The sequence below is a fragment of the Rhincodon typus genome, chromosome 8 (assembly GCF_021869965.1).
Source record: "Rhincodon typus isolate 14 chromosome 8, sRhiTyp1.1, whole genome shotgun sequence".
NCBI lineage: Eukaryota > Metazoa > Chordata > Chondrichthyes > Orectolobiformes > Rhincodontidae > Rhincodon > Rhincodon typus.
The window spans coordinates 9,765,364-9,777,201 of NC_063339.1; the positions used below are offsets into that span (position 1 = coordinate 9,765,364).

The 11,838-nt window shown below is 43.0% G+C and overlaps 1 protein-coding gene across 1 annotated transcript in view; it reads right to left on the bottom strand.

The window, feature by feature from the left end:
• nrxn3a (neurexin 3a) overlaps window positions 1-11,838 on the bottom strand; it is a 1,856,693-nt gene that overhangs the window by 1,099,336 nt on the left and 745,519 nt on the right. Inside the window, 1 exon segment of the mRNA XM_048600025.1 lies at window positions 3,347-3,550. Within this exon segment, the coding sequence (XP_048455982.1) occupies window positions 3,347-3,550 (204 nt within the window).

An 11,838-nucleotide genomic window follows, 5' to 3' on the forward strand; every position in this document is an offset into this window, starting at 1 on the left:
GAGGCCGGGGATGGACTGGAGGTGAGGCCCAGGGATGGACTGGAGGTGAGGCCCAGATGGACTGGAGGTGAGGCCCAGGGGTGGACTGGAGGTGAGGCCCGGGGGTGGACTGGAGGTGAGGCCCGGGGGTGGACTGGAGGTGAGGCCCAGGGTGGACTGGAGGTGAGGCCAGGGGCAGTCTTTGGAGGAGGCCCTGGCATGGCGTGTCTGCTTGAAGGACTATAATTATGAAGTTTTCGTTTCTTTATTTTTGTAAGTTATCCCTGAGATCCTGTACTTTGTACCTAAGATGGTGCCGTAAGTGGCAACTTTGTAAATTTTTCAATGCACCCATGTGGGTACATGTGATAATAACGCTAATTCTAATTCTGACTGTAATCTTGATAAACAGCTTCAAGAATGGGAAGGCATCTGATGACAAACCACCGACCAAGAGATAAAAGGGTTCCATTTTCTTCTTCTGACCAAGATCTGGATGGGAATGGGTTCTTGACTTTGTCGCGACCGTGATATTTTTTCCAGGATCAGGGAGGGGCTCACTCAGGCCGAACTTCCGGAAGGATTTCGGATGCGAATTGAAGTCAGCTGATGGTAGGTGCAACATGGTTAGTTGCTGGTCCACAAAAAGCAGCGGGAGGGGCAGGATTGGCCACCTCAAGATAGGCCGAAGGAACAAAAGGTTCAATAAAGCTTTTGTAGACCTCGTGTCTAAAACATGGCACCTCTTTGGAGCAATTATTTGACACTTCACCTCCCTGCATTCAGGAATTTCAGCTCCATACCACCATTGTCTCAGGAACCATCAGCAGACCCATCCTTGATAGTCTTGGGGAGCAACATTAACTGGGATGGGGAAGGGGGGTGGAAAAAAAATGGGCTCAGATTCCAGGTAACCTCCAACACTGCCGACAAAGAAAGGGGTTCACACCAACAGTGGGGAATTGTGGGTGAGAACAGGCATTTTGCTCAAAATTGTGCTTTGTATTCCAACACTATCCTATAGATATAGTGAAGGTGTGGTGTTGAAACTGTGAAACAAATCAGCTCCTGGTGTTTGGAAGACGTTTTTCATTGAAACAATTTGATACATGCAATAATTTTAATTAACTAGTTTTGTGCAAATACCTCAATCTGGTTTTGAATATGTTTACTTTGTGAACAGAAATAACTGACCTCAATGTTTTCAGGGACAGTGAAGTTAATTGTATTTTGAATCAGTGAGACAGGCTTCAGTAAGTTTTGGAAGGGTGTTAAGCGAACTGATTAAAGAGTTTAAATGTTTGCCAATGGACTATCAGTGCCAAGTGCCACTGTCCTTCATCCTCATCGTCTCCTTAAGCTCTATGGAGGTTCCTACTCCAGAAAAATAGGCACTGAGGAAATGTTGAGATCTGCACAAAAACTCCACAGAAATCAAAATCTGGGCTTTGTGTGTCCACATATCTTCCAGTGACTGGATTTTGTATCATTTAGAACAGAATACTCTTGGGTTTCAAAGTCAATGTGGCTTTATTCACAAGGCAACTACCAAAGACCAATCTTGTATCATCTTTAGCTTAAAAGTAAATGAGAAATGCAAAGTCTGGTCATCTAAACTGGGAATCTAGAACTCCTGCTCCCGATTTACACTTGACCTCAACTGGAAGCACTCAGTGTATGTCGCACAGTGATCACTAGATGGCATAACGCCTCGAAAAGATACAATGATGAAGGAAAGCTTCAATAGGATTAAAAATTGACTGACGGCATTCAATGAAAATGTTCTTGAATTAGTAGGTTCAGTAAGACTCCTGTTCTGGGATGGGCCAGAAGAGCAACAACATTTGCATCACCAAAACAATTTTAATTTCTTTTCTACTTTCTTCCCCCATTAGAAAATCAGTACAGACCTTGTTTTTTTCTGTCTTTCAAAAGTGCATCCTTTTTTTTCGCAATGTCCAAAATAATTCTATACGCCTTTCAAAATATCAACGCTTATTTGCTGTGTTGAAAATGGTGAAGATGAACGGTGAAGTTGTACTTTAGAGAATGATGTGTCTGTCTATTTTGCCCAATCACCCGAACACTGGCCTTTTCAGCCTGATCAAATAATTAAATAACATTCTCAAAGGGGAGAATCGCTTCCTTCCCCAAAGCTCACAGGAGCATATTTTTAAATTTAAAACTTTAATTTTTCCTCCATCATACAAAGTAAATGGAAATCAGTGCACTGGTCATAAGAATTACGCAAATATATCTCTATTTGCCGGCTTCCTTGCACTGGCACTTAAGAACAAATGGTTGTTCGTGGAGATTTGAATTTTCTTTTGCCTCAAATCAAGATGTTCAGAGATTTCATTACATACCTCTACAGCAGTGGGGCGGGGGGGGGGGGGGGGGGGGACTTGAACCCTGGATCTCCTGGTCCAGAGATAGGGGCACTACCGCTGTACCTCCAGAGAAGCCTCTCGGGGAGATTTGAAGCAGCTGTTACAATAACAACAGCAAAAAAAAAGCTGATGCACAATTGAACACTCCTTTGATGCCTGATCTGGATGAACCATTGTGATGTGGAGGGCAGATGTTGAGGTTCCGAATTTTATGGGAGGGCGGATTTTGTGTGAGGGAGCGGCGGGAGAGAAGGCGCTCAAGGTGAGGTAATGCGAGCCAGCTGCAGGTTAGGTTAGTGCACTCTTGTTCTCAGGGCTGTTTGCCAAGCGGGCCGCAGGCTTCAGGCCTTTGAAGGGTTGATAGCCATCTTTTGACTGATGACTCATGAAGCAATTTGAAAAAAAATTCAAGCGATAACTTAAAAAGCAATTACGTTTTATAAAACCACAAAATTTTACGGAAATGAAGAACGAACACGACTATAAAGAAACACGCATGTTTACAAAATATTCCTTAAAACAGTTTATAGATATATATAGATATATAAAGTATGAAACCCACCTGAGTAGGTCACAGCTCTTTCTTTTAAAAGAAGGAATTATTTTGGGAAAATTATTACACGTGAGTGATTTCACCACTTCTCTGTAAGTATTTTACTAAATAATAGCTGTGACTTACTTGGCAGTGCCAACAGATATGATTGCAAAAAACATGAATAGTTGCTCAAAAGATGGTTCATTTAAACATGGATTTCAAATCCAACATTTCGTAGTCATAGAGAATAATTTCATGCACGTTTTGCACAACACTCAAACAACTCATTAATTAACTTTACTGTTTTAGGGAAGTAGGTGCAGGATAAAATAAGATCAAGTATTTACTGCACTGAAATAATTGCGGCTAGTTTCACAACTGTGAGAGAAAAAAAAAGATCGCAAGTGATGAGCTGAGTCGGCCCTGTGTTGTCATACAATACCTAAGTTGACTGTCAGCTTTACACGCCCTCCGTCCAGCTCCAGGCGCAGAGTGTCAGCTGAGTCCCTTGAGGTCGTAGCCACGAGCAAGCCATAGGCTCGCTGGGATATGAATCGGAGAGAGACATCTTCAGCTTCTGTGTGCATTACCCAGGGCATGACTATCTTCAGGTACATACTGCCATCGTAGCTGAGAATGGATGCCTCTGCAGGGACAGAAATAAAAACGGTGTTAGGTTACCACAACCTGTGCTTCCCACCAGTCTAAGAATCATAGAATCCCTTCGGCCCAACAAGATACACAGAGCATCCCACCCAGACCTAACCCCTAATCTCCACATCCCTGAACACTGCGGGCAATTTAGCATGGCTAATCCACCTAACCTGCACACCTTTGGATTGCTGGAGGAAACCCACGCAGACATGGGGAGAATGTGCAAACTCCACACAGACAGTTGCCCGAGGGTTGGAATCGAACCTACGTCCCTGGTGCTGTGAGGCAGCAGTGCTAACCACTGAGCCACCGTGCAGTCCTAAGGTGGTGTCAATCTCTGTTTTCTGTCTTTCAAGTTAAAATAATTTACATTTTTAAAAGAAAAGCTACACTGTAGCGCTCAGACCACGCTCAGACAGGTGGACCCCATAGAATATGAGTTCCCTGATTGGAGTTGTTAATCTGGTCCAATCAGGGAGCCCTGGCTGACAGATATAAGCAGGCGGGTCAGAGGTTCTGCTCACTCTCGGAGCTGGCGCTGAGCTAGCTGGGTCAGTGTCATGTGCTATGCATGTATAAATAAAGGGTGACTTCATGATGGGGTTCTAGCTTCTGTGGAGTTATTTCACCCACCAATGATGTTTCATTGCAGGATAAGTTTGCAACACCCAAGAAAAGCTTAGTGATCCTTGCACGGTTATTCTCCTTTCCACATTCGACGTAACAACTGAATGCTGTGCGTCCATGGGTTTTTGTTCTGAAACACTAGCTGCCGAGAGGCTCGTGTGCAAATTCTGCACCACATCCACTGTACCACAATCAATGAGGAAGAGGATTCTGAAAAATTGGTCCTCTTCCATTATGCAGATTGGAATAGCACGTTGAAGAGGTCAACTATTGTTTATTTCATATTACAGACCTATGCAGAGATAATTCTAGTTTTGGTGTGCATAACGGATTTGATTCACAGTGCTTTAAGATACCTGCTCCATGCTGCTGCTCTGGCTTCTACTTTTTAAGAAGGCAAATGGTCTGTTGGCCTTCATTGCAAGGGGATTTGAGTACCGAAGCAAGGATGACATGCTGTGCTTTTACAGGGCTTTGGTGAAATCATATCTGGAGTAGTGTGTGCAGTTTTAATTTCCTCATCCAAGGGTAAGATGTAACTTCCACAGAGGGTGTTTAGTGAAGGTTCACCAGACTAATCTAGTGATGGCAGGTTTGTCGTATGATGAGAAATTGGGATAACCGGGCCTGAATTCACTCAAGTTCAGAAGAGCGAGAGGGGATCTCATTGAAATGTAAAAAATTCTGACAAGGCTGGACAGATTGGATTCAAGAATGAGGGTCCAGGGTAAGAAATCACACTCTCAGGATACAGGCTAGAGATGAGGAGAAATTTCTTCACCCAGAGGGTGGTAAGCCTGTAGAATTCTCTGAGATTCTTTTTGTGAAGACAAAGTCACTGAACGTGTTTAAGAAAGAAATAGGTTTCTAGACACTGGAGCTGTTTAGGGATAGGGAGAGAGACCAGGAGTATGGTACTGAGATAGAAGATCAGTCATTATCATGTTGAATGGTAGTACAGACTCAATGGGCCAAATGGCCTGTTTTTGCTCCTACTTTTGAGGTTTCTATAGTTGTGTTTACTTTGTTTCTACGCCCAACCTTAATCAATCAACCAGAGCGGGCACCAGTAGTAGACAGGCACAGATAATCAAACCATTGTGATTCTGACAGCAGGTTCTGAGATTCCCAATTTTGGAATCTCAGTGGTGGCGGTAGGTTTTGAAGCAGTGAGCAGGAAGACGTTCAAGGTGAGGTAATGTGAGCCAGCTGCAGGTTAGGTTAGTGCATTCTATTCTCAGGGCTGCTTGCCAAGTGGGCCGCAGGTCTCAGGCCTTTTAAGGGTTGATGGCCATCTTCCCACTCAAGACTGACCCATTTTGAAAAACAATGATTTTTTTTAATGTCGAAAGTTATCTTTCCAACTGCTTCATGACTCGAATTTTATAGAACCACAAAACATTACTCAAATGAAGAACAATCACAGTTGCAAAATCTACACACAAAAGTAATGCGCTCATTTACAAAATATTTCTCAAAATATTATACAGGCAGTTCCAAGTTGAAAGGGGGGTCCATTCTTGAGTCTGTTTGTAAATTGACTTGTTGGAACACAATGCGAGACAAAATAAACTAGCCATTCGTAAGTATTGCTTTCTGGGCAGGGAATGAAAGCTTTTACCTGGTCGGCATGGATGAGTTAGACTGAAGGGTTTTTTCCATGTCGTACAAGTCTATAACTCTAAAAGAGATGTTCGCATATTGGATCTATAAAATTACACCCCAATAAATGATCACGTTTGTAAGTACAAGCATTCGTAAGTCAGATGTTCAGAAGGCATAAATTTCCTACATGCATATATAAAACCCATGTGAGAAAGCCACAATTGTACTTACTGGAAAGTGTTATACTAGGAACACAATCACTTTTGAAAGATTTCACTGTATGTCTGTAAGTATACACTGCAATGATCACATTGCTGTTCTGAAGACGATAGAAGTTAACTGGCAACTGAGCCTCAGGGGAGCCAGGTTGGGCCAGGAGAGGGGATATTGTTGGAAAATTAATAAGAAGCCAGGTAAAACCAAATGGATAGGTCAGAAGAGGATGATTGGCCTGCAGCTTCATTATGGAGCACCCCTGCTCCTTCGAACTGTGCACAATCAAGAACATTAACTATTTATGTTATCTGCCAGCAGTACCTTCAAGGACTAGCACTTTTCTACCGTATGTACAAGTAAACCCACTGCGATTTCATATTACAGCCTGCAGTCAGCCAGGACCAAATGGTCCCTTGAATTTCTTAGGAAATGATAATATATTGGATTTAGCCCAGGCATCTCCTGAATGCCTGTTGCAAAAGACAGTTGGACTGAAAGGGCTAACTTGAAAACTATGGAAATTCTCCATCCACTGATATATAGATGACTATCTCTGGGAGAAGTTAGTCAGCTGTTGTTCACCTTTAGCTCTTCAGTTGGTCAGCTATAGATTCAACAGTGATGTGACACAGACCTAGTTACTAAATTTTGGGACAATATCTCCTACAAAGTATGTTGGGCTTTCATGGCAACAGGATTTGAGTGCAGGAACAGGGATGTCCTGCTGCAATTGTATAGGGCCATGGTGAGAACCCACCTGGAGTACAGTGTGCAGTTATGGTCTCTTTATCTGAGGACGAATGTTCTGGCTATGGACGGAGTGCAATGAAGGTTTACCAGACTGTATCTTAGGTAGCAAGGCTTCCTCTTAAAAATCAAAAGAGGCGGATTGTTTCTTTCTTCTGGACAGGAGACTGACAGCATGTGAGAATCATAGCTGTTTTGTTAAATTGCATTTTTGCCAAAGTATATGTTTATGAAATGCTGCCCATATTGGAACAGTTGATCATTAGTGGTTAAATGATGCATTATCTTGTTAAGTATGTGAATAGAGTTAAAGTTATGCCAATTCTTCTTTTTTTCTGTATTTTAACCGTGTTGTAAGAATAAAGTGTGTTTTGATTGAAGTGTAGTAGTGGACCAATCTAATTACATTTGGAACACAGCATCTTACACTTGCCTTCAAGTAAATATAAAAGCTAGGGTCTAGGTTATCTTCTTACAATACTTTGGTGGGGTCTGATCTGGTCCATAACACTACTCAGAAGTTTTAGTCAACTCACTACCTTCAACAGCACTAACAACTGTGCTTCCATCTCAAGCAATCCTTCTCTTTCTCTCACTCCAGGACAAATCAGCCTATGGTGGGGCAGAAAGAGCAATGGCAGATGATGGGCTGTGTGACATCTGCCTCCACACCCACCTTGAGGACATGATCATCACCCTGGCCACCTAGTGGTATCAGTCACTTGACTGGTGACCCAGATAACGTTCTAGGGACCCGGATTCGAATCCCACATGGACAGTCAGTGGAATTTGAATTCAATAAATACCTGGAATTAATAGTCTAATGATGACCTTGAATCTGTTGTCAATTGTCAGGAAAAATTCATCTGTTTCACTAGTGCCCCTGCTGCCTGTACTTAATTGGGCCTATATGTGACTACAGCAATGTGGTTGACTCTTAACTGCCCTCTGGGCAATTAGGGGATAGGCAATAAATGCTGGCAGAGCCAGTGAAACCCACATCCTGTGAATGAATTAAGTTGTGGGGGTGGGTGGGTAACAAAGCCTGGGAGCACTGTGCAAAATGACACACAAGACAAGCAGGCAGGGAGGCTCGAGGTGGGCGAGTGAGTGTTAAGAGAGTGAGCAAACAGCCCTGAGGTGCAGACTGGTTTTCGCTCAGTGGATCATAAACGCCCCGAGAGACTGGTAGTTGTCGGATAACCAGCGTCCAAGGATTGGGATTGGAGAACTGAGTGTGTCAAGACCCCTAGGGCATGCTCTGAGACTTTGTCAACGGGAGACCAACATGGTGGCCCAGAAGAGCAGGCTGGTGTCACTAGGTACCCACTCTGACTTTCATGTTGGGAATTGTCAATATAGGTTGTCGAAAGGGAAGCTGCATATTAATAAGGTGAGATTCCTCATTAATGAGGCTGTTACCAAGCAATAATCCCCCTTAACAAGCATCTCCTCACTCCCTTCATGAAAATCTTGTTCTGACAACCGGAACACTGTTGGAAAATGCAATGAGTTGCTCTTGGAGTCAGGAGAGGCCTCGCCTAGCGTCTCACAATTCTCCCAGATTTTTCACTATAGCCCAAATCATTCAGACCCAATATGATTCCACCCCTCAATTTATTCCAGTGTGATACCATCTACTTCAACCTTTATGCTATTTTCTTCTAATGCATTCCTTCTAATTACCACTGTTCCTGTCTTTCTGGTGCTCATACTCTGTCTATATCTTAAACTTCTAGATTTTACTTGATCTGTGCCTGAAGAACCCTTCTGATTCTGTCAGTAATGTTGGCTCCTCCTGTGGCCTGTGATGGCTTGATGCAACTTTAACTTCAATATTAAAAAAGGATTTTTCTTTTACATATTAATTTTTTTCCCCTATATCCATGACTTGCCACAGGCACAGTTCTACTCTCTGTATGACTGGTATGATTCAGAAAGCTGGGAGAGGTGATAGCATAGTCGGAATGTCAATGGACTTATACTCCAAAGGTACATGGTTATGTTCGAGCCCGGGTGACCTCGGAAAGGGAGCACGCAGTATCCACCAACATTCTCGATACCTGTAGGCACCATGAGGGATACAGTGTTTTATTTCCCCCTCCAACTCCATTTTGATCGAGTTCCTACCTCCTCTCCCTAACCTCCACTCCGCCTTCCCCACCTTTGATGGTTTGCATTGTCCATAATGGGCTTTGCTTGTAAATACGTAACCGGATACACGGATGTGTTTTAACTGGTGATGGTTACCAGTTAAGGAGAAAGCAAAACAAAACATATCACAGTGATTTTGGTGGTGGGAAGGTGCTCAGTTGTGTGCGATAGCACTTCTGTGATAGAAAAAGGAACAGACTTTGTAGCAACTGTTACAATTGCATGGCTTGCTAGGCCATTTCAGAGGACAGTTAGGAGTCAACCACTCTGCTCCTCTTTCACAGTTACGTTTGAGCCCACGTGTCCTTGGAGAGGAGGTATGCAGGATCCATCAGTCCTCTTGATGCCTTTACAGAGTGGTGGGTACCGCAGGGATACAGCGCTTTATTTCCTGCTCCAACTCCATTTTAATTTAAAAACCAAAAGAACTGCAGATGCTGTAAATCAGGAACGAAAACAGAAATTGCTGGAAAAGCTCAGCAGGTCTGGCAGCGTCAGTGAAAAAAAAAATCAGAGTTAACGTTTTGGGTCCGATTCGAAACATGAACTCTGACTTTTTCTTCACAGATGCTGCCAGATGTGCTGAGCTTTTCCAGCAACTTCTGTTTCTGTTCCATTTTAATTTAACTCCTTCCCACTCTCCCTACCTTTCCCTCACTTTTGATGGTTTCCATTGCCCTTAATGGGCTTTGCATGTCAAATGTATGCATGCATATCTAACTTGTTACACAAGTGATTTGCTGGTGACAGTTGATAGATTAAAAACGAAAAGTCATAGTGATTTGGTGATTGGATAGAAACTGTTTGGTTGTGCGTGATAGCACTTCTGGATGTAGGTCTGGAAACACACGTAGGCCAGACCAAATAAACCCAGCAGATTTCCTTCCCTAAGGAGACACTGGTGAACCAGATGGGTTTTCACAACAATCAGCAGTGGTTTCACGGTCATCATTAGATTCACAGTTTCAGATTTATTTTTAATCATAATTCCAATTTCACCATGTCATGAGTTCAGGTCCCCAGAACATTACTTGGTTCTCTGGAGTAATAGTTTAGTGATAATACCACTAAAGCATCACTTCTGTGTGTGGCACCTACAGGTTGCAATGCAAAAATTCACTGAAAATATTACATGGCACCCTCCAAACCCATGACCACTTCCATCTGGAAGGACAAAGGCAATAGTTACATGGGAACACCACCCCCTGTAAGTTCCCCTCCAAGCCACTCACCGTCCTGACTTGGAAATATATCACCGTTCTTTGAGTGTCACTGGATCAAAATCCTGGAATTCCCTCCCTAACTGCATGTGTATCTATAGCAAACAAATTCAGCGGTTCTAGAAGGTACCTCACCACCACCTCCTCAAGGACAACCTTGGGAGGCAATGACCTAGTGGCATTCTCAGAGACTGGTATTCTAGGGACTCAGGGAATGTTCTGGGGTCCTCGGTCCGAGTCCTGTCTTGGAGGATGGTGGAATTTAAATTCAATAAAAATCTGGAATTAAAGGTCTAATGATGGCCATGGAATAATTGTCAATTGTTGGAAAAACCCATCTGGCTCACTAATGCCCTTTAGGGAAGGAAACTGCCATCCTTACCTGGTCTGGCCTACATGTGACTTCAGACCCACAGCAATGTGTTTGACTCTTAACTACCCTCTGTAATGGCCCAGCAAGCCACTCAGTTCAAGGCCAATTAGGGATAGGCAACAAATGCCAAGCTTTGCTAATGATTCCCATCTCATGAAAGAATAAAAATAAAACAGAAAACAGCTGAAATCTAGCAGCCTTGGGATAATTCAAATAAATATGGGAAACAAGCTTTAATTTTTTCCTATTTAATGATTTTTCCCCCTAATCAACCTGTTCATAGATGTTATTACACACTTCTAAAGCAGGTGGAACTTGAACCCAGGCCTCCCAGTCCAGGGGCAGGGATACTACCAGTGTGCCACAAGTGGGCTTTTATTAAGCACAATGATATTGTTAGTTGACACAGTTGCTGTTAATTGAGACCTCTGCTCTCTCTCTCTCTCTTTCTCTCTCCTGCTTTTATGAAAATTGCCACCGGGTTGAAATGGGATGCTGGGCTTCTAGTCATGGTAACGTTTCGGCCATTTCTGCCTATCTCTATTCCGGACTGATCAGGGCGGTGAAAATCCAGCTTGAAGAATTAGCTTCCGTGGTGACAGAAATGCTAAAAGCCCTCCTAGAGTAGGCAAAGGAAAAATGTGCAGGGTTACATGGAGAAGGCAAGAGAATGACATGGAGCGAGGTTTGCATTTGGAGAGCTGGGGCAGACACAATGGGCCGTCCTTCTGCATTATAACAATTCCACGACACTGAGGATGTTTGCATTGCAGTAACATGTCGTAATTGATACAAATAGAATAAATCAGTTGGTTATGTAGCTTGGGTTAAGATCATGGCGGCCACTGTCTGACAACAAACACTTGGTACATTACCATTTTAAATGTTCTAATTCCTATGTCAAAGAAACAGATGGCAGACTCTGATGGCTTTGCTGTTGCAAGCACTTGTTTGAAAGACAGCTTTGCAAATGACTGGTCATCAATTTATTCTCTGTTATATTTATCATTAAAAGAAAATCAGAACAAGTTCTCCTTCAAATTTCTCACGTCAATTTAAACGATTGAAAGGATGTGTGATTGCTCTGCATCCTGCTGTTTGCATTGACAGGAGCTGTTGAGACAATAAACTGTTCTACAAAAGCAAAAGGTACAAGTGGTGATTGATAGAACATAACCAAGGAAAGGTTTGATGCAGCTAAACAAAATCAATGAGACACACGGATGATTTAAATAGCTCCTTCATCCTATTCACAGAGAACAACTTATTGGATAACACAGTGTGGAGCTGGATGAACACAGCAGGCCTGGCAGCGTCAGAGGAGCAGGAAAGTTGACG